The 24,261-nt window shown below is 42.3% G+C and overlaps 2 protein-coding genes across 4 annotated transcripts in view; one reads left to right on the top strand and one right to left on the bottom strand.

Moving 5' to 3' along the window:
- The first annotated feature begins 61 nt into the window (after positions 1-61).
- On the top strand, positions 62-7,294 carry LOC311499037 (pro-opiomelanocortin-like). The gene is made up of 3 exons (XM_084559866.1): positions 62-149; positions 3,710-3,856; positions 6,324-7,294. The coding sequence occupies exons 2-3, from the start codon at positions 3,713-3,715 to the stop codon at positions 6,990-6,992; spliced, it is 813 nt and encodes a 270-aa protein (XP_084415992.1). The 5' UTR covers positions 62-149; positions 3,710-3,712; the 3' UTR covers positions 6,993-7,294.
- Positions 7,295-9,929: 2,635 nt separating this feature from the next.
- LOC311499184 (protein EFR3 homolog B) overlaps positions 9,930-24,261 on the bottom strand; it is a 37,396-nt gene continuing 23,064 nt past the window's right edge. For all 3 annotated transcript variants that reach the window (XM_084560068.1, XM_084560069.1, XM_084560067.1), the window contains 17 exons: positions 20,316-20,450; positions 18,971-19,049; positions 18,568-18,703; positions 18,329-18,490; positions 18,040-18,151; positions 17,858-17,909; positions 15,600-15,772; positions 15,420-15,495; positions 15,142-15,303; positions 14,226-14,357; positions 14,067-14,134; positions 13,858-13,985; positions 13,632-13,723; positions 13,468-13,516; positions 12,440-12,546; positions 12,307-12,356; positions 9,930-12,156 (listed from right to left, as the gene is read on the bottom strand). In XM_084560068.1, coding sequence (XP_084416194.1) covers positions 12,051-12,156; positions 12,307-12,356; positions 12,440-12,546; positions 13,468-13,516; positions 13,632-13,723; positions 13,858-13,985; positions 14,067-14,134; positions 14,226-14,357; positions 15,142-15,303; positions 15,420-15,495; positions 15,600-15,772; positions 17,858-17,909; positions 18,040-18,151; positions 18,329-18,490; positions 18,568-18,703; positions 18,971-19,049; positions 20,316-20,450 — 1,819 coding nt within the window. In that variant the 3' untranslated portion in view covers positions 9,930-12,050. The remainder of the gene's footprint in view (positions 12,157-12,306; positions 12,357-12,439; positions 12,547-13,467; positions 13,517-13,631; positions 13,724-13,857; positions 13,986-14,066; positions 14,135-14,225; positions 14,358-15,141; positions 15,304-15,419; positions 15,496-15,599; positions 15,773-17,857; positions 17,910-18,039; positions 18,152-18,328; positions 18,491-18,567; positions 18,704-18,970; positions 19,050-20,315; positions 20,451-24,261) is intronic.

Consider the following 24,261-nt stretch of genomic DNA (forward strand, 5'->3'; position numbering starts at 1 on the left):
TTGTTGCTGTTGCGGAGCGGAGAGAAAGCAGGAGAGGAGGAGGAGGAGGAGGAGAGGGACAGCAGTTCAGACAAGAGTCGCCAGTCTCGGAGATCTGTGGACAGGGGGACTGAGGAAAAAACAAGAGGAGGGAAAAGCTTTTGGAGAAGGTAAAATAAAAATCGCCTAGAGTTGTTTACGTGGCATGCGTGGAGTCTGATTGTTTGCAGCTTCTTGTTTTAATGAAAGAATAAGCATTGATGTGTGGATAGTTTTTTTTTTTTTTTATTGATTGATTTCAACAAATGGCAGTTCTTTTAAACACTACTCACAGAATCTTTAAATGACAAGGTTATTTGATAGCAGAGCTGGGGCTTCTTTAATCAGAGTGTTTATCTGTGGAAGAGCAGCTGAGTGAGTCATGCTATAGGGAGAGCGGAGACAAGTCTCTGCCAGAGTTGCAAAGGCAACGGGCCACCAAGGAGTCGCTCCTTAAATCAAATGGAGGAGGTAGGGAGAAACTTACAAGCTGCAATTACCCAAACGAAGAAAACGAATTCTAAACGCTTCACGCACCAGGATGAAACGTTCCAAGGAGGATATTTCAAAATGTCCGTGAAACTACTTGAATCATATGACTAACAGTGTACTTACAGACCAAGCAGCACAAAAGATCTCTATGAATCTTAAAGTTTAGATTAATTTCCCTGTTATTTCACTGCCACTAAATAACTTAAGATTGAAGTGATGATAAACAGCCGCTGTAAAAAGATGATTAGAGGCGTTTGTCTGACAGGCTGACGTCAATAAAAGCTGTACTTTTACAATACAAGACAACAGGCAGTTCGTCTCCTTGCATGTTTACATTGATCCCTTCTTAGGCATTGCCGTGATGACTGCGAGCCACTTATCCCACAGCAGCTCAATCGTTTTTCTATTCACTGCGCTGACCTTTCACATGTTGGCCGCGGAGCTCTTTGTGTGCGTTAAGACGGGCAGAGGAGATGAGGAAATTGGAAATCTGTTCACTCGAGTGTTGAGCCGTCATCTGCATTATTGTTGCGTGCCCTTGTGCCTTCACAATGGGACTGTTGCAATGAAGGATTTTACAAAAAACACTCTTGATGCTTGTTTGTGACTTTTTTAAACAGAAGGAAACAGGTTTAAGCGGTGCATTTGCTCTGCAACACCATTCACCAAACTATTATTTCCCACAGAACAAAGATAAGGCATGCAGCCACTAGCAGTTTTCCAGGCAATAGTGCAAGATCGATAAAATCAGTGACTTTTCCAGTCCTGTAGATGGTGCTGTGGACGATATATCTCAATAATGATACATGTTATCGCAATATTCAACTGTGAAATTGCAATATATTATGTCTTAAATATCATCAAAATATTGTATTGTGTCAAAAGTATTGCAATATCGCCACTAATGTCGTATCGTGTTTTAAGCATAGTTATAAATATGGAAATGTTGTATAGTGTCTAATGTATTGCGATAATGATGTTTTGTGTCGTTAGTGCCATGATAGTGAAAATTATTGAAAATAATTCAAAATGTTGTATAGTGTCTTGTATCTTGATAATAATGTTGTGTTTTAAGTATCGAGCTAATGTCATATTGTGTTTTAAGTCTAGTGGTAATAACTGTATCGTATCTTAAGTATATTCATGATAATGTTCTGCGTTATATTTATTTTTTTGCATTGTGTCTTAAGTATCACGATAATATCTTAAGTATTGAGCTAATGTCATATCATGTTTTAAGAATCGTATTGTCATAAGTATCGCGATATTATCGTCTTATCTCATAAGTATCATGATATTATCGTATTGTCTCATACGTATCACGATATTATCATATTGTCTCATATGTAGCACAATATTATCATCTTGTCTCATATGTATCACAATATTATCTTATTGTCTCATAAGTATCGCGATATTATCGTATTGTCTCATAAGTATCATGATATTATTGGCTTGTCTCATAAGTATCATGATAATATTGGCTTGTCTCATAAGTATCATGATAATATCGTCTTATCTCATAAGTATCATGATATTATTGTATTGTCTCATAAGTATCATGATATTATCATATTGTCTCATAAGTATCATGATATTATCGTATTGTGTTTTAAGTATCGCAATATGATTGTGTCTTATAATGTCTTATCAAGTCTCGAGTATCCTGATAATACTGTGTTGTGTTTTAAGATGTTGTGGTCAATATTTTGCGTTAACATCGTGATCTCATCCTATTGCCTCTCACGTAACACTACGATATCGCATTGTGTCTTAAGAATCCTGATAACATCATAATATGTCTCTCCTCTTGTATTAACATTGTGTTTTAAGTATCTTGCTAATAATGTATGGTGTCTTAAGATGTTGTGGTATGAACGGCGATGTCATTGCATCGCGTTTTAAATATTGCAGTAATGTTGTATTGTGTTTTCAGTACCGTGGCAGACGCATTGTGTGTTTTAAGTTTCGCGATAACATCGCACTGTACAAAATAATGAGATATTATGGTATTGTGTCTGAAGTATCGTGGTAAAAATGCATTGTGCCTTAAGTATCGTGATAATATTGTACCATGGGCGTCTAATGATTCCCATCCTTATGGCTATCTTTGTGTCACAAACACAAAAGAGCATGTGGTGTATTAGGGCAGCCAACAACAACAAACCCACGCAATAAAATATAAGATATCATTTTAGAATAGTTTAAATGCACTCCTGTGGCAAGTGAAGAAGAGGCAGTAAGTCACACCGACATTGATCTGTTTGACAGTGGCTTAATGCAGCTCTATAAGAGGAAGCAACACGGTTTATATTGAGATTAAATTACAGAAGATCACTCATTTCTCGTGAATCCTTTGAGCAAGTGAAGGCAAACAGTTGAGCAATTCAAGGCAACTTAAAACGACTGTCTTGTTGGATGTAATACCGCCACAAGAATATTTATATTTTCTTATCTTTCAAATAATATTTTAGATAGCTGGAGATGAGCTCCTCAGAGAGACACTGTTGACTTCTTACTAAGTTTTAAGTTCTCATAACTGACAACGTGGTTTCTCGCGCCATGTGAAATACCAGTGGGCTGACATAATCATTGCACTTCTTGACATCTGTGGTCTTACTTTCACAACGCTGTTCATTCCATGATCTTCATATCAGATTCCATCAAAAACACAAGACTACGCTCCGCTGTGCCAAAACACACAAACCCCCCCTCCTCCCACATCCCTCCTTGATCTCCAACTTTCACACGCACACACCCTCTGTGTTAAATTGACCTCTTTTGACGGAAAGGAAGGGGCCTTGGTGAAGTGCTGTCAAGTGTTTTAGCTCATTAATCGTCTACCACTTAAAATTAGACGAATGTGCTGCTGATAAATGCTAATAAACAAGACCCATCTGTCACACTACGTGAACTGTTGGCTGGAAGAAGAATGCCGAGCACTGATTAATCAGACAGCTACGAATTAACTGTTCTCTCACTATCACAAAAGTATAGTGTTGAAAAACGTCACGTTACATAAGGAAGGGAGGAAAGTGTTACGCAAGCGCAGTGATCAAGAGACACCTACAGTATTCCCTCACAAAACTGGCAAAGTGGTAATGTCTTCCCGGTAAGGGATAGAGTGATCATCTGAGTCTGCCAAGCTTGCAGTGTTACTAAAACCTTCCGAACGGATTTCTGTTTTATTTCATTTCAGCCCATGGTCCTGAGCGCCAGGCTGAAGATGGTGTGTCCATGTCGATTGTTAGTGCTTGTGTTGGCATACGTGTCCACCCCCGGGTTTGGGTTGGTGTGCTGGGACAGCTCCATCTGCAACAACCTGAGCAACAAGGAGAGGATACTGGTAGGTGGAACTCTGTCGCCTGCATGGTCTTTCTGTTTTCTTCTGTGTCCCTGTCATAGTTTTCAGGAAAACTTCATTCGTGCAGGACAAAGTAAGTCAAGAAAATAAAAAAAAAAGCACAGAAATAGTCTAAAGTCTAATCTAATCTAAAGATTGTGGAGAACACAATCCCCCTGAGTGTGTTTTTTAAGCCCACACGGATGATAATGTTAAAACTGATTGTTTTAAGAGTAGGAAAAAAATACTGTACACAGTGTTTCAACCAAAAAAAAAATATATATATATACTGTATATATATATTTGCAAGTGGTTTCAGATGCTACAGTAAAAACAACTTTTCAAAGTTTTAATGAATTTTGATTGCTAGATACAATAGTACTCTTTCGTTGGACTGCCTTTAGCTTTGATTGCAGCACACATTCTCTATGGCAGTGTTTCAATAAGCTTCTGCTATGTCACAAGATTTATTTCCATCCAGTGTTGCATACATTTTTCACCAAGTTCTTTTTTTCCAGTTAGCCTCACTGATTAGTGTTTTTCTTAAGGCTACACAGCCTCTGTACCATGAGGCACCCTTGAGTTTTCCTTTACATTGTACGTGTGGAAATGTTCTTACTTTCACTATTAAACATAGCCCTGAGTTCTACTGTTGTTTTTCTTTGATTTGATTTCACCAAACATTTAAGTGATGGCTGATCACGATCCATCAGGATTTTTTTAGGACCCCATTTCATCCTCAAAGATGATGGTTCCCCACTATCCTTCCAGTTTTTAATAATGCGTTGGACAGTTCTTAACCCAGTTTTAGTAGTTTCTTCAATCTCCTTAGATGTTTTCTCTGCTTGATGCATGCCAATGATTTGACCCTTCTCAAACAGACTAACATCTTTTCCACAACCACGGGAGACATGGTTGTTTAAGAAATGAGAAGCTACTTATCGCATCAGTTGGGGTTAAATAACTTGTTGCCAGCTGAAAGAAAATCACCACTGCTTGGCCAAAAAAAAAAGTCGCCACCTGGAAGCAAATAGGTACAAGCCTTGACAACAAGTTATTGGGACTGAACAGCTGTTTAGCCTTAAGAAAACCACTAATCAGTGAGGTTAACCGGAAAAAAAGGCTTCACTTTGCTAGGGAGCATAAAGACTGGACTCTGGAGCAATGGAAGAAGGTCATGTGGTCTGATGAATCCAGATTTACCCTGCTCCAGAGTGATGGGGGCATCAGGGTAAGAAGAGAGGTACATGAAGTGATGCACCCATCATGCCTAGTGCCTACTGTACAAGCCTGTGGGGGCAGTGCTATGATCGGGGGTTGCTGCAGTTGCTCAGGTCTAGGTTAAGCAACATTATGTTTCCCAAAGAATGAGGTCAGCTGACTACCTGAATATACTGAAAGACCAGGTTATTCCATCAATGGATTTTTTCTTCCCAAGATGACAATGCCAGGATTCATGGGGCTCAAATTGTGAAAGAGTGGTTCAGGGAGCATGAGACATCATCTTCACACATGGATTGTCCACCACAGAGTCCAGACCTTAACCCCATTGAGAATCTTTGGGATGTGCTGGAGAAGGCTTTGTGCAGTGGTCAGACTCTCCATCATCAATACAAGATCTTGGTGAAAAATGAATGCAACACTGGATGGAAATAAATCTTGTGAAGCTTACTGAAACAATGCCTCAGCGAATGCGTGACGTAATCAAAACTAAAGGCGGTCCAATGAAATATTAGAGTGTGTGACTCTTGGCCGGGCAGTGTAGTTAAGTGAATATCCTTGGGTTATGGACAGAACGGAAAGAAAAGCTCACTGCAGCTGCCCAGTCTATTAGATGTGTTCTTTTTTTTTCTATGGGAGTTTGTGTTTATGGTCCAAAAAAACTTTTGAGGGGAATTGTATTAAACTCTCCTGACGTGGCTGATATTTTGCCACTGAATCTGTCAAGTCTAGGATGACTGGTAGATTTTCTCAATACATGTTTGCATTTGTTGTCGGAATATGGAAGTGAGACAGGTATCATTTTGATCTGCATCTGATACAGAGAGCTAGAAAATAAATCTGCATCTTACTCATAAAATACAGTCAGATGTTAAAGGGGAATTAGATGTTAAAGGTTTTCTACAACCTGGACCTTATTTCTGGCATAAAATACGATCGTTTACTCACCCATATAACTTTGGTGGACTCAACAGGGAATAGCACTAGCATATCATAACAAAATATTGGTGAAATGAACGAGTTTAGCGGCAGATAATGCGTTATTTAGAGGCTGCGTTTCGGTGCCCCAATCACTCCCACTATATGGATATATGTGGCGCTCCACTGGAGCTAAACATCTTCCAAACAACTCCAAATGACACCAAAGTTATATGGGTGAGTAAACGATCGCATTTTATGCCAGAAATAAGGTCCAGGTTGTAAGTTTCCATGTTTCAAGTGCGGTCTCTATGTGATTTCTGCCACACAGGACTGTGTTCATCACTGCCTGTCTGTGATCCGGAGTGAAATCCCAGATCTCAGCGCGCTGACGGTGAACGATGACGATGACCTCTTAATCAGCATCATCCTGGCCACGCTGGTTTCTGAAGACAAAATATCAAAGTCGAGTCTGAAAGCCCGCAGCGACGGGCGACGATCCTACTCGATGGAGCATTTCCGCTGGGGCAAGCCTTCGGGAGACAAGATAAGAGAGCCGAAGCTGAGGGGCCGCGGCGACAAGAGGCGCTCCTATTCAATGGAGCACTTCCGCTGGGGTAAGCCCTCTGGCCGTAAACGCCGGCCTGTTAAAGTCTTCGCCTCTTCTCTGGAGGGAGGGGGCTCTTCCGAAGGTAGATTCCCCCCTCAGGCTCGCAGGCAGCTGAGCAATAACGAGGAGGAAGCCAAGGGGGACGCTAGCGGAGGCGGTCAAGGCCAGGGACTGCCGAGGCCCAGGGTCAGCTCTAAGTCGCGCATTGTGTTGGGCCTGCAGGAAAGGAAAGACGGAAGCTATAGGATGAGTCACTTCAGATGGGGCAGCCCCAATGCGTCAAAACGTAACGGCAGCTTCTTGAAGCAGTGGGAGGAGAAACCTCAGGGGAACCTGGCCAGGTTGTTCAGGAACATTCTAGTCAAGGATGCGCAGAGGATAATGGTATGAACAGATGACGGAGCATAGCTGAAAGAGTGTAATAGCCACTGCATGTTAGTGCTCACATGTCTTAAATTTTAAACTACATAAACTTGTTGCTGTTGTTTGCATGTTGTTGAATGTCTTTGCTGGGCCTCTCATTAAAAGCTTAAGTAAAGATAAGGCAGTGCTTTTATCAATAAAAACACTGGTGCACCCACTGACTGCCTTGAACTTCTTAGCCTTGACTTAAAAGATTTCAAAGAGTATTTTTTATTTTTTTTTTCTCGTGGAAAGCACCATTACTAATCGAACGCTTTGAAAAAGGAACGAACCAGTGAATGTGACGTAAGGATAAGACATATTTATTCTGTTATATACAGTTTATTTACTGAGCGGTATCTTTTTTTTTTTTGTAAATTAATATCGTATTAAAGCTTTTTTTGTGGCAAACGATAATTGCTAAATTTCTGTCTGATTCAATTTGATAACTCGAAGGTTTTGAGATATGGACTGAAAGCTCCTCCAAAATATGTAGCCTGTTATGAATAGATTACAATACGAGAAAAAGGAATACAACTAAAAGTAAACACCTGTCTTTGCAACTAAAAGGAATTGTTTTAGTTTGGAAGCCGAGCAGTGGTATTTTTCTGCTTCCAGATGCCAGATGCATCCACCCAGACCAAGCAGCAGTCATAAAAACAAATCTTTAACCCTCAAACTCTTGAGGCCTCAGCAGACGTGTTCAGTTACAAGTCAAAGCTATCAGCGGAAACATTGACGGACAAGTCAAGTCACTTTCATGTAGCTCAAAATCACAAATTACGCATGCGGGCCTCAAAGGGCTTTAAAGTCAGTTTACAATCTCTGTACCATGAGGCACCTTAAACCGGAACACTCCTGCAACAGTCTGTGATTTATTGTGAACTCCTGAGCCACGCACATATGTCTTGCAATATAACGACAGTTAGGGAGGATTTCATTTCTCAGGTAGGGGGAGGATAAAATGAAACATTTTTCAAGAGAGAAAAACAAAAGGTGCAGCCAAAAGTACTGTTCCATATCGAGGAAACCCTGTACCTTCATTTTCATGATTATTTACATTGTAGATTCTCACTGAAGGCATCAAAACTATGAATGAACACATATGGAATTATGTAATAAATAAAAAAAAATGAAATGACTCTAAATATGATTCATATTTTAGATTCTTCCAAATAGCCATCCTTTGCTTTGATTACTGTTTTGCACATTCTTGGCATTCTCTCGATGAGCTTCATGAGGTAGTCGCCTGAAATGGTTTTCCAACAGTCTTGAAAGAGTTCCCAGAGATGCTGAGCACTTGTTGGCCCTTTTGCCTTCACTCTGCGGTCCATCTCGTCCCAAACCATCTCGATCGGGTTTAGTTAGGTCAGGTGACTGTGGAGGTCATCTGGTGCAGCACTCCGTCACTCTCCTTGTTGGTCAAATAGCCCTCAATATGAATCATATTTGTGTTCATTCATAGTTTTGATGTCTTCAGTGAGAATCAACAATGTAAATAGTCATGAAAATAAAGGAAAACCATTAAATGAGAGGGTGTGTCCAAACTTTTGACTGGTAGTGATTTTATAAAATAAAACAGTAATAATAGAATACCAGTATGGTAAGTCTATCTTAAATGTTGGATTATTGGACTATTCCTTTAAATTTTGAGTAAAGTGTGTTGATCTCAAGTCTCCATAGACAAACATGTATTTAGAGACACAACCAATATGGCAGCCCTGTTGATAACGACCGTGTTTCGACCTCAAGGTAATGGAGCAAACAAAATTTAGTCTGGTTACAAGTCTGGTTGTAAGTTTATTTTATTCTAATGATAGTAGACGAAACATGTCTCACACAGGCTTTGTTTTAACTCCAGCAAAGCAGCTGCTTAGCTATCAGTTAGCTACAGGACGTCAGCCACTTGACCATGAGCCATGATGGCAGTGAACTAAACCACCGTGAAGAACTGAAGGGGAGAGCACAATCTTTCAAACTTTAAAGCATATTGTTATAAACCATATTATTCTTGATTTTACACATTTGTTTTTAAATTTTTTTTTTTACTCCAAAGGGGGTACGAGTGTCAAAAGAAAACAGAAACGTGTCAGGCCTTAAAGAATTACCGTTTTTTGTCAACCTGGACCTTATTTCTGGCATAAAATACAATCGTTTACTCACCCATATAACTTTGGTGTCATTTGGAGTAGTTCAGAAGATATTTAGCTCCAGCGGAGCGCCGTGTATTTCCATATAGTGGGAGTGAATGGGGCACCGAAACGCAGCCTCCAAATAACGCATTATCTGCAGCGAAACTCGTTCACTTCACCAATATTTTGTTATGATACGCTAGTGCTATTCCCCGTTGAGTCCGGAGTTACCTGTTATCTATTGGCTGACGTGCAGCAGTTTGTTGCTCTTTGGCCAGCTGTTCCTCTCTCTGTTTCGGTGCCCCAGTCACTCCCACTATATGGATATTCGCGGCGCTCCGCTGGATCTAAATATCTTCAGAACGATTCCAAATGACACCAAAGTTATACGGGTGAGTAAATGATCGTATTTTATGCCACAAATAAGGTTGTAAAAAACGGTAATTCCCCTTTAAAATAGGAATAGTTGTGTAAAATGTTTGTCAGCTGAAGGTGGTAGAAGTAAAGACACGTTGAACAATGCTGAACTTAATTCCAGTCAGATGATCAAGCGTGGCAAGTACACAATTTAACAGATTGCTGTGAAATCGCTGTGAATTGCATGGGTTTGGAATAAATATAGCAGAGAACATTGTGACATAAGTACTGTCGGTGTTTGCTGTAGAACCTTGAGTCATCAGCTATTTTTTTTCCCCCCTTTCTTTCCTTTGTGACGATGCACAATGACGCTCTTACTGTACCTCAAGGACGTCTCTATCTCATCAAAGCCAGAATAAAATCAGAAACAGGCCTCTCATGGTTACAGATGAATTTATTGTACAACACAGCAACATCACTAGCATGCAAAGTCAGGTATGACACTCATAAGGCATTTTCTCCATGTAAAAGCTGCCTTTGTCACTAGGTAATCCAGGTTTTAAAGTGCAAAGTTCACAGAATGAATAGATTTGACCTACAGCACTACATTGTAAACGCATCTATTAACCAGACATGAAATGACAGAGAGTAAGTTCGGATTACCGTCGGGTCATTTTTACATTACACGGTGCAATGACAACACGCTGATAGATGTACAGGTCTTCACTGCCGAGTTAAGAGATGCTGAAAAGACGACGTCACGAGGAAGGTTCGGAAAGACGCACAGAGCTTGTTCTTCGTTGACGTGGTGGAAAGAGCCACTGGACGAAACTGTAAACCGTGTCTGAAGAGTTTGGTCTTGGGTAATGATGATTCACACAGACACACACACACACACAAACAAATACGCTCACGCACCGATTCAAAACAGACAAATCTGATACACCGGCACGCGTGGTCGTAAAATACACGCACATGTGACGCTACGATGCAAAGGAACGACTGGACGGCAACACGGGACACTCAAGAGACAAACCGGACATCATCGTCTACATTAAACAAGATGTAAGATGGCAATGCACAGAAGCGCAGGGGAGAACGGGGGGGGGGGGGGGGCTCATAAAACGTCACAAAACTGAAACCATCACAGCACCATGACAAGGGGAGGGATGATCTGGAAACGCACAGAACGTTCTGCTACCTACAGTTGGACCGTGTTAAGCCGGGCTCCTGCCAAATTATTGCCATTATACTTTGTTTTTCTACCTGTGTGTGCAGACATGCACGGAAAATGGCTTTTAGACTTATTTGGATCACGCTGAGACAGACGCTCGGAAGTGGCGCGGCACAAAAAGTGAGTGCAAACCCCAGCAGGGCCGAGGATAATAATGGCAACGACGCGGGTCAGGATGAGGGTGGCGATAAAAGCCCGTCTCAGACTCCGTGAGCAGTAATGAAAAGGATTGTTAAACCTGCTTTTATAGCAGGAGTTTAATAAGATGGGCTTGTTAATAGAACCCGCCGATCTTGAGATTATGCAAATTTCCATCGTGGGCCGTTTTTGAAAATGCGTTGCTGGTTATTTGTTAGAGTTTTAGGTAAATTTCTCCCTCATCTATGGGCACAACCAGTGCAGCGGCAGTCTAAAATTAGAATATACACTTTTATATACACACACATACGATAACATCCCTACTCTGTACAACAGCTTAAAGCTTTATATATGTCTCTGTATATACACATTTATATGGGAAGGAGAAAAATACAGAATCATCATCATCATTTTTCTAGTGTCTGGTCTGGTAAACATTGCAGTAAACGTCTGGAGTTTAGTGTGACAGTGTTTCAGTTAAGCCGCCGCCGCAGCTAGAAAGTAAATAATAAATAGAAATAAAAGTTAGGAGCTAGGAAATAAAAACCTGGCATGAGAGAGAAAGAGAGAAAGAGAGAAAAAGCACTTTTGGCAAAACTACGGTAAAGCATAAAACACTAAAAACAGATGCTGTAACATGAGGCGGTGGAAGGATTAAGTTCATGTCTAGTCATCAGTAACACATACATAAAAATACATATACACGTACACTCGTTCTGGCCATAATATCAATAAAGATAAAACATAAATTATCATGAGAAATAAGTAAGTTTGATCTTTCGTTAAAAGGTAGTATGGCAACCCGTAAGGGACAAAAAAAAAATTCCAGTTACAGGGTCTGCAGTGACTCAATTTCAAATGTGAAGATCCAACCAGTGGAGTTTCTTCAGACATCTAAGGGAAAGTTAATGTTCTACAAGTTCTGCATGTAATAACATAAGCTGGCTTGTTTTTGGCTGCAATCGAGGGGTGAAAGAAAACAGCTAAATGTAAATCAAAAAGTGGCTTGTTCTTTTGTTGCGGCTGAGTTTCTCCCACATGCACCATCGATGTTTGCCTCCGCAGTCAAGAGATGATTTTACAGTGAGGATCGGTTGCCCTTCCCAAAAAAAAAAAATAAAAAAAATCCCTTTCCTGTCCTCAGGGAGGATGTAGTTATCTAACATCCTTGCGGACTTTGCGGGTTTAGTACACACAAAGGTCTGGAAACTTCATCTCGTAAATGGGCACAGATCGACTCTGGCTTTGGCCGTAACCCGACGAGATGGTCCCAGACGGGCTGGGAGGGGGTCTGGAGGAAAAAAAAAAAAAGGAGGAACAAAGACAAAGCGTGAGTCAACGGCGTTATCATGTTCATCAACCGGTAAGTCGGGAGCACTGATGTCACTGCAGACCTTTAGGAATGCACTCGTCAAATGCTTTAAATATCTCTGTCCATTACCTGATTGTGATCTCAAAGATCTGATTTAGTTTGCTCTGCAGAAGTGTGGCCTAAACGAGAAAGATAAAATCATTAAACAACAACAAAAACTGGAAACAATAAATCAATAAAAAAAAGAATGTTTTTATTGTACCCTGGCACCGCAGTGGGCAGCAATCTCCTCGAAGGGGGCTTTCTGGAACTTCTCCACCACTTGTCTCCTCCGCTCCCTCTCCTGCTCCTCCATTCCCACACTGTCCACTAGAGGGAGACACAAACAATATAATGTCCTATGTGCATTATATCGCATGTTGAAAGTGGCAATGAGTGGTTAGCTAACTACAGGAGCAAGAACAACTGACACCCCTGAATGCTGCTTATTATTTATAGCCGTTTATTTACTGCATTTATTTGGGTCAACAAATATATATAATTAAATAAACACTTAAAGGGGAACTACTGTTTTTTTACAACCTGGACCTTATTTCTGGCATAAAATACTATCGTTCACTCACCCATATAACTTTGTTGTAATTTGGAGTCGTTTGTCAGATATTTAGATCTGCGTATATCCATATAGTGGGAGTGAATGGGGCAACGAAACGCAGCCTCTAAATAACACATTATCTGCCGCGAAACTCCTTCATTTCACCAATATTTTGTTATGATACGCTAGTGCTATTCCCCGTTGAGTCCGGAGTTACCCGTTATCATTATCTGGGGTCAGTAGATTGACCTACTAACATCCACCATCACCTGTAATTTGCTACTGCTAGTTTTTTTGCAACATGGCTGAATATTTTTCTTAAACCACTGCACGTCCGTGAATAGATAACAGGTAACTCCGGGCTCAATGGGAGTTACCTAGTGTATAGCACTAGTGTATCATAACAAAATATTGGTGAAATGAACGAGTTTCGCAGCAGATAATGCGTTATTTAGAGGCTACGTTTCGGTGCCCCATTCACTCCCACTATATGGATATACGCTGATCTAAATATCTCCCGAAGGACTACAAATTACACCAAAGTTATATGGGTGAGTAAACGATCATATTTTATGCCAGAAATAAAGTCCAGGTTGTAAAAAATAACAGTAGTTCCCCTTTAATCTAACAGGTTCATTTTTTGCCACTTTTAAAGCGCATCGATAGAAAACTATACAACATTTTACAAGACATACCAATGGCATTTTTCAGTGTTTCAAATGTGATCTCCTCTGCCGGTGTCCTCTGCAAAAGAAAGAGAAAAATAAATAGTATGAAGCAGTGAATAAGAAAATCTGTTTCAACATCCTTATAGGGCTTTATTATGTCTGAGCTCAGAATCCAGTATTTTTCCCTTCACCTCCTCTTTCTCCGGACTGTTTCGGGACTCAACCTCCACCTGAAGTGAAATGGTCTCCCCGATGCTCTTTCTCTTGGACAGACGGTCCTCATCTGGAAGCAGAGATTTATTTATTTTTATTTTTTTCCTTTTGATGCGTTTATTGAATCAACAGACTATCAAGAATTTGATGGTCCAGGAGAGGAGTTCAACTCTGCATTTCCATTCATGTTTTTTGGCTCCTTACCAGTATACTGTGGGACGTAAGGCGTGGCCAGTCTCTCTGTGTTATAACCGCTTCCTCCAAGGACCTCGGTGATCTTCGACTGGAGGAACAAAACGTCCCCTTCCACCTTCTCCAGTGTCGAAGGTAACCTAGAGACACAGAGGGCAGTCATTTCCTGTCAGCAACATGCATTTAAGCATATTTATAGAGAAAAGGGCGCTGCTACATACTTGGGATTATCAACGAAGACGTCCTCAGGCAAAAGATAAGGGCTTTCTTTCTGTCTCACCTCAATTACCTGAAGGGCAGAGGGGGATAAAAGGCAGTTTATGAACATCTACCACTGAAACACACCAAAGACAATTACACAAAGATGCACAGATCCGCACCTCGTGTATGTGCTGGCAGAAGGCTGGGACGGTGGTGAGCTGGCAGATGAGGTTGAGGTAGGCTGCGGCAAGGGCGTGAACAGCGCAGCGGTTATAAACAGGGATAGCCTCATCAGTGGACAGGGCCAGATCCTGCCCAGAATACAGAGAGACGTCATAAACAAACCCTAGACTCAAGAAACAAGAAGCTTCAAAAAGATATTGTTAAAACTTTCACGTAAAACTCCTCCTCTTATGCTACCGTTTAAAGGGGAATTACCGTTTTTTTACAACCTGGACCTTATTTCTGGCATAAAATACGATCGTTTACTCACTCATATGACTTTGGTGTCATTTGCAGTCGTTTGGGAGATATTTAGATCCAGCGGAGCGCTACGTATATCCATATAGTGGGAGTGACTGGGGCACCGAAGTGCAGCCTCTAAATAACGCATTATCTGCCACGAAACTCGTTCATTTCACCAATATTTTGTTATGATACGCTAGTGTAGTAGGTCAATCTACAGACCCTGGATGATGATATCAGGTAACTCCGGACTCAACGGGGAAGAGCACTAGCATATCATAACAAAATATTGGTGAAATGAACAAGTTTCGCGTAAGATAAGGCGTTATTTAGAGGCTGCGTATCGGTGCCCCAGTCACTCCCACTATATGGATATACGCGGTGCTCCTCTGGAGCTAAATATCTTTCGAACGACTCCAAATGACACCAAAGTTATATGGGTGAGTAAACGTTTGTATTTAATGCTAGAAATAAGGTCCAGCTTGTAAAAAACAGTAATTTTTCCCCTTTAAGATATTTATTACCGCAGCAGTACAATTGTGATGGATAAATGTAGGTGGGGAATAAAGGGGACTACTTTTCTTTTTCACACAAAACGTTAAAAAAAAAGATATGACTGCATTCCCATACCTGCAAGGCGAGTGCCAGGCGGATGAGGTCCACCACCACCTCTTCGTTGGCCAGCTCCACGCTGAGAAGACCTAACAGAGCAAAGAGTGTCTCGTAGTGCTCCCGACCGCTGCTCTCCTCCTTACAGCCCAAGTAGATGTGTCGGTACAGATGCTGGCCATGCTGTGAGCGGATAAAGGCAACGGGGGAAAGATAAGAGGTGGAGATTCATAAAGAGTCCAGCATAGAGTTGTGAAAGCATTAATATAATGGCGACTGTAACTAGATATGTAATGTACCTTTTTCATGAATAAATTGTCCTGTCTGGAGCACTTGTCAACTTTGAGCTTCAGCACAGAGATGTCAGTGATGATGCTAAAAGACACACAGACCATTAACTGGAGCACCGCTTGGTAAATAAAGTTCCCAAACTGTGCAGCTTAAAACCCATCAACGTTCCTGAGTGCACAAGCACACACCTTATGTTGGAGAACTTGGGCCTGTTGTCGTGCCTGTCAATGAGACTGAGGAGGATTTGGAGCACCAGCAGTCGAATCTCCGGATCCTCGGTTAGAGAGAACGACAGCAGCGGCTCCAAGAAAGAGCTGGGCAGCGCCGTCAGCATGTTGGTAGTCTGGAAACCTGCCGTCACCTACGAGATTCACGACCAAAAGTGATTTGTGGTTTCCAGGAAAGCGATAAAAAAAATCAAGTTGAGTGATGTCACATTTTCAGCCTTCATGGATTGGAAGCCAACAATAATTTTAACACATAATCAGACGCAGGGCTTTACGGTTCAAGTATTTTGCAAACATGTTTGCAAAATAAGAAAATTATAGTATATGTATGTGAGTGGGAGTCGTATTTGAGTTTTGACACTTTAATTAGCAAAGATTAGTGTAAAAATTCGGGTAGTGGTTCGCACTGATAGTCGCCGTTGCTAAATGCTTGCTGTTAAAATGACAAAGATGAAGACATCAAAACCGGGAAATGACGTAAATGCAATATATCTGATGTAGTATAGTGAGAAAAAACAAAAGAGGTTTCATATTTTTGATCAAATTAAACTTCCCTGATGAGAGTGTTGCACGTTATTGGCTAGTTTAATAAGATTGTCACCTCAAATGGTTTTTGGTGGAATTTCTTGTCGTCTTAATGCATTGAGACCATGAGACCATGAGTTATTGTCTTGTGCTGAGGTAGTGGTGAAGTTCAAAAAGGATGATTTGTCCCTTTCTATTCTGTAAATGTGGGCTATTCCTGCTGTTGCTGTCCTACGCTGTCAGAATCACTTCATTCTCATAGCTACGTCACCACTTTTGTCCAATGATCTAGTTTTCCGTCTCCTCTGAGATAATTAATCCCTGTGCTTTTAAATTCATTACAAATCTGTCACTCTGCCTCTTCCTAATATCTACCTCTTCTACCATCCACCTGCTAACTTCAACTGCTCCTTCACCATCTAGACTCCAAGGGGTCACGTCCCTATCTTCCTTCATCGTCTGGGACTTAGCTCAATGCTCGTGTTTTCCACAATCAACGTTCATTCCACACTCCCACTTGATCTCTCCTTATGGAATTCAAGTCAGTACACGGAGTTAAATCAGGCAGGAACATTTCAGGAACTCCGTCTGAGCAGCAACTCAAGTCAAGTTTTGTTGACACGGCCTAAGAATTCCATTTTGGACATACTCACGTCTAACTCCTAACGCCTACACGTGGCGATGTGGACAGATAAGAGCTCTCATAAGCACATACATAAACTTGGAACGCGACTAGAAAAACAGCAGTGCAACAAAAACATTCCTTTGTGGAGGGGAAGTGGTGCAGAGAAACGATAAGATAAGGCAGCATCAAGAGAACAGCCAAAACACACAAGTACGGTCTTAATTCTCTCTAAATAGCTGTATGCACCTATAAAGATGGATCTAGTGCAGCTGTTGGGAAGCTGTGTGCCTGACTGACTAGCCTGATAGAGTCCACAGCTATAACACTATTATGAACTGTTATATTAACAAGCTGTCACATTAAAGGGGAACAACTGTTTTTTTTACAACCTGGACCTTATTTCTGGCATAAAATATGGTCGTTTATTCACCCATATAACTTTGGTGTCATTTGTAGTCGTTCGGGAGATAATTAGATCCAGCTGAGCGCCGCATATATCCATATAGTGGGAGTGACTGGGGCACCCAAACGCAGCCTCTAAATAACGCATTATCTTACGAGAAACTCCTTCATTTCACCAATATTTTGTTATGATACGCTAGTGCTATTCCCCGTTGAGTCCAGAGTTACCTGTTATCATCATCTGGGATCTGTAGATTGACCTTCAGAATGAGTTTTGCGGCAGATAATGCGTTATTTAGAGGCTGTGTTTCGGTGCCCCAGTCACTCCCACTATATGAACATACGCTGATCTAAATATCTCCCGAACAACTACAAATGACACCAAAGTTATATGAGTGAGTAAACGACCGTATTTTATGCAAGAAATAAGGTCCAGGTTGTAAAAAACAGTAGTTCCGCTTTAGCTGCTAAAGAGAGGCACTGATGTACGCTCACACCCTTCCTCTCTCACCTCTATCGTGTCTTTTGTAGCTGCAATGTCCGTCATCCTGCTCTGATTCCAAAGAAACCTCACTATTTTAAATTTGTGAGCATTGAACACCTAAGTGTCCTGCTTCAAAACTTTCTAAATTAAAAATCAACTTATTTGGAAATAATAAAAACTTACCTGAACCAAGGACTTGAGTAGCATGACTTGAATCATGCGAGTTCCCTCAGGCCTGAGGAGAGAAGCCAGCGAATTAAGACTTGAATGTATACTGACATCCATCATAATTCATAAAAACTCCTGTGACACTACCCCGCTGTACAAATCCCTGCTCCGTATGTGATATTTGTGAGGAGACATACCCAGAGCCTGAGGAGGGCAGAGTTAGGTGAACTCCAGGGACGGGGATCTTGCCCATGATGAAGAGCATGACCTCCGACCTCTGGTAGGTTGGTAGAGTATTGGCAAAGGAACCTGAGAGAGGGAAAGACAGATGTGGATGTGGGTCAGACAAATAAACAGATGAGATGAAAAAAAAATATTATGGCCAGAAGAAAACTCACACATGCCATAAACACAAAGACAAACATAACATAAGCATCACAGACCTCCTACACACACACAAACAACACAGAGCGCCCCCAGTCTCACCAATGGTCCTGATGACAGCCTCCTGCAGCTGCCGCTCCTCGTGAGCTTTGATGATCTTGGTGCCGATGTTGGTGCTGCCGTCGTACGAGCCGGTCAGCTCGTAGTCCACGCTCAGACGGAGCTGCCGCAGCAGCGTGTTGAACACCTCCAGCACCGTGGGACCTGCAAACACGCAAGAGGTTACTCGAGAAAGCAGGTTCACTCGTATCTTGCGTTTGACGCGTGCGCACGTAACTCACCGACGGAGCCGCTGGCCGCAATGGCGGCTGCCTCCAGCAAGACCTCAACTATCCCGGCTCGCACCGTGGCCGAGTTCTTGCTGTTGGCGTCCAGGTGGCCGAGGAGTTGCTGGATGACTAAGTGAGAGTGTTGAGACTGAAAAAACAAGAGGCAGAAAATGAGCGACTGACTAAAGAAAGAAAATACAGGGGAAACGAACCACAGCTGTGGAGAAAAATGGAAGTCTGAACTATTTTTGGGCTGTGAATGAACAAGAAATACATGAATATTGGAGCATGTTTCCACTTTGCACCACTAAGGCGTGTAATAATCAGCTACAGCTACATTCGGACCTGGATGTGAGGTCAGATATGAGTGTAGCAGAGAGGAAACGAGGGTGAGGGTTAAGGGCAGGCACTGTACCTGGATGGAGTACATGATGATTTTGAAGCAACGCACAGCAAAGGTCTTCCCCTCCCATAGAGAGTGGTTATCTAAGTGCCTGGGGGAACACAGACAGAAGGAGAGAGACAGGGAGGATACAGAGGATGTCATTATACACAGTCCCACACATATATTTTCACATTTAAACACATCTGACATTCATATAAATTGCAAACTCCGGAATAAACTGCCCAAAAACCCAATCGATGCTAATGATCAGGATTACAGCATAAATAACGATCAAGGTCATTACTATTGAACAGCTGCTCAAACCGCAGACTCCTGCACTTCCAACGTACGTAAAGACAGACGGGCGGGCGACGGAATGAGATAAATTACTAAAGCATGACAGGAACAGAGACAGTGATGGATGGTGAGGAGCTGGTCCCACACTGCACATCACCACTGAGCCGAATTGAAGGGAGAAAAGTGAAAATGGACGGGCAGATAGTTCACAAGAAGCGTGCACTGAATGTTTAAAACCACAAAGAAATGGTAAAGTAGAGGCAGAAACAAATAAATAAATGCTTTACAGAGTAGAAACTCCATTAGGTGCACTAGTGCAGGCACAAATGCATTTTTATGTAGCAGCAAAGAGAGCTGCTGATTCAACTGTGGAGGCTGTCGGTTTGTGGTGCTACTGAATTGTGTTGCGCTGCAGCAACACATGATTGTAAAGTTGTGAAAATCAACTATTTTTTGCAGCGCTAAGTTCACAGAGACATCAGCAATAGTTGAGAACTTCCATCTAATGTCTCACGGTCCACATGGGGATGCAATAACATCTGAGCGAGCTAAGAGAGGTACGAGCACATGCATTGAAAGGAAAAGGCTGAGACAGACTAAAAACACTAAATTCTAGGAGGTAAAGCAAAGCCGGATTAATGCAAGTAATGAGAAGGGAAAGGGAGAAACAGGAAGATGTAGATGCAGACACTTAAAATGCTAACCTCACAGAGAGCCAGGGTCAGAGACAATCAAAGTTATATCAAAAACACAACAGTAATTACATCCAAAGCATGATAACGCTGTGAAAAAGCAGGTAATTAGCAATGCATTCCCAGAAAAGGACTTCAAGAGCTCGACGTGAACGCATTTAATCTGCAAATCGTGCACTCGCATCTAGCCAAAAAACAGCTACAGCACCTAACCTTGCATTGACCTTGTCGCGCCCTCACGGGCCAATCAGCGTTCAGATAAAAACGCCGCAACAAAGCCTCGAGTTGTAGCTTTCCTCGGGGTTAAGTCGACCCCGTCAGAAATCAAACACACCAGAAGCAGACAGCCGGTCTTATAAATAAAAGAGTTCGCAGCAGAGTCTCACATCAGCACGGGCGTGACGGCGTTCTTGATGTTGCCATAGGCGGCTCGTCCCAGCAGCTCCCTGAAGCAGCGCTCCGTCAGCTCCACCGGGCTTTCCTTCTCCTTCTCCGACGCCTGCAGCGGAGAGGGAGAGCGGCTGGTTGGGGGCAGCGACGCAGGTGAGGAAGCAGAAAAAGGAGGACGGGAGAGGAGAGGAGAGAGCAAGGGGAGGGAGGAGGGGGAAGGCGAGTCGGGAGGGTGAGGACAGCGAGAGAGGAAATAAATATAATCAGTTTGATTAAATGAGATCAACATTCCTGCAAAAAAATGTATTTCTTAAGACACAAAAACACTCTTTGCATCAGTGCAGGACTGCAGCCTTCACTCGTCGTGAGGTGACTTTACCCACTGCAGTTTGTCTGCAGTGAATATTAAGTGGCAGCATTGTGTTGGTCCTGCATATTGCTAATCTGCTACAACCATAGGCAGTACGTCAGTGTCAAAGTTTGTGTGTAGGGATGCATCGAAAAATGTCGGCCGAAAACCAAAAATGCACTTTCGGCCGAAAGATTGCTGCGGTTGATGCTTGCACGTGTTGTTTCGGCGATAAAAGTCCAAAAATTTTTGGCCGAAAACCGAAAATGCACTTTCGGCCGAAAGATTGCTGCGGTTGATGCTTGCACGTGTTGTTTCGGCGATAAAAGTCCAAAAATTTTTGGTCGAAAACCGAAAATGCACTTTCGGCCGAAAGATTGCTGCGGCTGTTGCTTGCACGTGTTGTTTTGGCAATAAAAGTCCAAAAATTTTTGGTCGAAAACCGAAAATGCACTTTAGGCCGAAAGATTGCTGCGGTTGTTGCTTGCACGTGTTGTTTCGGCGATAAAAGTCCAAAAATTTTGGGCCGAAAAACCGAAAATGCACTTTAGGCCGAAAGATTGCTGCGGTTGTTGCTTGCACGTGTTGTTTCAGCGATAAAAGTCCAAAATTTTTTGGCCGAAAACTGAAAATGCGCTTTCGGCTAATTTTTGGCCAAAAACTTTTATCGCCGAAACAACACGTGCAATTTTCTGACTTTTTTTTTTGGACTTTTATCGCCGAAACAACACGTGCAATTTTCTGACTTTTTTTTTGGGACTTTTATCGCTGAAACAACACGTGCAAGCAACAACTGCAGCAAACTTTCGGCTGAAAATGGCCCGAAAGCGCATTTTCGGTCGAAAGTTTTCGGTGCATCCCTATTTGTGTGTGTGTGCGATACTGTGTCCAGCCTTTCTTTGCTCTCATGCATAGTTTAAGACAGCCTCCATAGCTCCATCTTGTTCATGACTAGCCCCAGGTAGTCCAGGGATGATAGCATTATTTATTAACAGCCGAACTCTTTCATCCTTCCCCTCTGCCGTGGAGCAAATGTGAAGTCTCGCCTCACGGGTGGATCCATAAAGCAAGGAAAATACAGTGCACTGAACTGACCAGAACGGGTGACCTCAGGACATAAACATTACAATTTAATTTGTTTTTTCTTTTCTTTTTAAATGTGGTATTTGCTTCAACGATTCACAGCAAAACATTTAGAGAAGCTGAGGTCTTAGCTGTCGTTCTTTATTGACTCAGAAGTAACACATTTTCCTTAAAGAGCCAATTCTAAAGAGAGCATTTAGAGGCAGCTTCTCACTGAATCTTATTCTCACAAAAAAAAGCGTGAAAAGAAATCAGCATTAGCGGCGTCTGAAAGCCGACTTTTTGAATCTATGTAAATAAAAGTTAAAATGTAGCTCAGTTATGTTGATATCTGAAGAAGAATCACTCGGGTGCCATTAGGCTTTTTGTAGCCTCCTGTATAACGTTGAAAACATCGATCGTTCTGGTTCTGGATGGTTCAGAGAAGTTCGACCCCAACTGTCAGACAAAAGTTGATCTTTAAATGAACTGGTACAGGTGCACGGGGACTAATGTAGGTGAAAACGGCACCATCTGTAAAGTAATTAGACTGTACTGACTGCTGTGGTAATGACAAGCTAGACTCGGCGTGAGGCAGGAAATGAGGATGCACAGCAGGGACGGAGGGAGGCTGTGATGGAAACCTGTCCCTGTTGGATTGTGACGGCCTGTCCCCGACTACCTCTTTCAATAACCTCCCGTTCTATCACTCCCATTTCTATTCTCTCTCCTCCATCCAATCTCACGCCGTTCTCCTCACTGCCCTCCTCCCCTCCCCTCCCCTCCTCTCCGCTCCCATAACCTTCAGATCTCAGCATTGACGTCAAAGTGGATTTCAGTGTGGAACGCAGCCAAGTGAGGACGGCTCCAGACTCTCTCTCACGTACTGGCATCATCTAGCTCTCAGTGCGCTCGTGAGCTTTTATTCTCCCCCCCGTTGAGCTATTTCTGTTCACGTTTCTCTCTCTTTCTCTCCTTGAGTTTGCCCATGAGGAGGAACAGAGCCGTCAGCGGGTTCACTCTGCGATGACAATGATGGTGAATGACACGGGTGATGGCTGCCAAGAATGCCAGGACAAATATGGCCAAAGATGACACGAACGGCACCCGTCGGTAACGTGACCGAGGCGTGCCTGGTCAACACTGACCAATTTTAGGTCAACAACTTTATCCCTGTTCTGTTGCTTTAAGACACATCACATGATAATAAGTCCTATCAGAAACAAAAGAGCGCAGACACATGTGTGTTTTGGCTACAGAAGCACCCACCCCCCATTCAGTCGGCTATCCAGCGAGTGTGAAAATAAAAGAGCTGAAATCAACTCCTGACAGGTGCGTGTGTTAATGCGCATGTTGACAAGTCGCTGTTTAAGAGAAAGTAAAGCTTTCGAAGAAGAGAGCACCATGAAATATGGAGCGGCTAATAACGACTAAACGTATAAGGCGTGGATTCTAGAGTGAAGTGTACCGTTCACGGCTCCTTCAACGGGAGCATAATCTGAAACATATAGAAGCAGGCTGTCTCAAAAAGTTTCATATCAATCACCAAAGCACAACGGAGACCGAGCCAACTCAAACTGTTAAAGTAATATCTATATATTTTCATTATTGGTGACATTGATGGTTATGCAATATGAAGTTACGGCTGATGTAATCTCCATAAACAGATGTCAGATATAATCGTTAACAGATGATCGCTGACAGATTTATGCTCGTGCAAACCGCACACTTTCCACTTCAGATTAAAGCTGGCAAAACACGAGCCGACCATAATTATTATTATTATTATTATTATTATTATAAGGAAGTAGTAGTAGTTGTGACTGAGTTTAAAGGGGAACTACTGTTTTTTACAACCTGAACCTTATTTCTGGCATAAAATACGATCGTTTACTCACCCATATAACTTTTGTGCAATTTGTATTTCTTTGGGAGATACACTATATTACCAAAAGTATTCGCTCACCCATTCAAATGATCAGAATCAGGTGTTCTAATCACTTGGCCTGGCCCCAGGTGTATAAATTCAAGCACTCAGGCATGCAGACTGTGAAACAAGACATTTGTGAAAGAATGGGCCGCTCTCAGGAGCTCAGTGAATTCCAGCGTGGAACTGTCATAGGATGCCACTTGTGCAACAAATCCAGTCGTGAAATTTCCTCGCTCCTAAATATTCCACAGTCAACTGTCAGCTCTATTATAACAAAATGGAAGCGTTTGGGAAAAACAGCAACTCAGCCACGAAGTGGTAGGCCACGTAAAGTGACGGAGAGGGGTCAGCGGATGCTGAAGCGCATAGTGCAAAGAGGTCGCCGACTTTCTGCACAGTCAATTGCTACAGAGCTACAAACTTCATGTGACCTTCAGATTAGCCCAAGTACAGTACGCAGAGAGCTTCATGGAATGGGTTTCCATGGCCGAGCAGCTGCAGCCAAGCCACACATCACCAAGTGCAATGCAAGGCGTCGGATGCAATGGTGTAAAGCACGCCGCCACTGGCCTCTAGAGCAGTGGAGACGCGTTCTCTGGAG

The sequence above is a fragment of the Chelon labrosus genome, assembly GCF_963514085.1.
Source record: "Chelon labrosus genome assembly, chromosome: 14".
Taxonomy (NCBI): Eukaryota; Metazoa; Chordata; class Actinopteri; order Mugiliformes; family Mugilidae; genus Chelon; species Chelon labrosus.

Excerpts from the sequence above, each read along its gene's own strand:
- LOC311499037 (XM_084559866.1), top strand. The coding sequence starts at position 3,713 with ATGGTCCTGAGCGCCAGGCTGAAGATGGTGTGTCCATGTCGATTGTTA. Across the intron at positions 3,857-6,323 it reads GCAACAAGGAGAGGATACTG|GACTGTGTTCATCACTGCCT; the intron begins GTAGGTGGAACT and ends TCTGCCACACAG.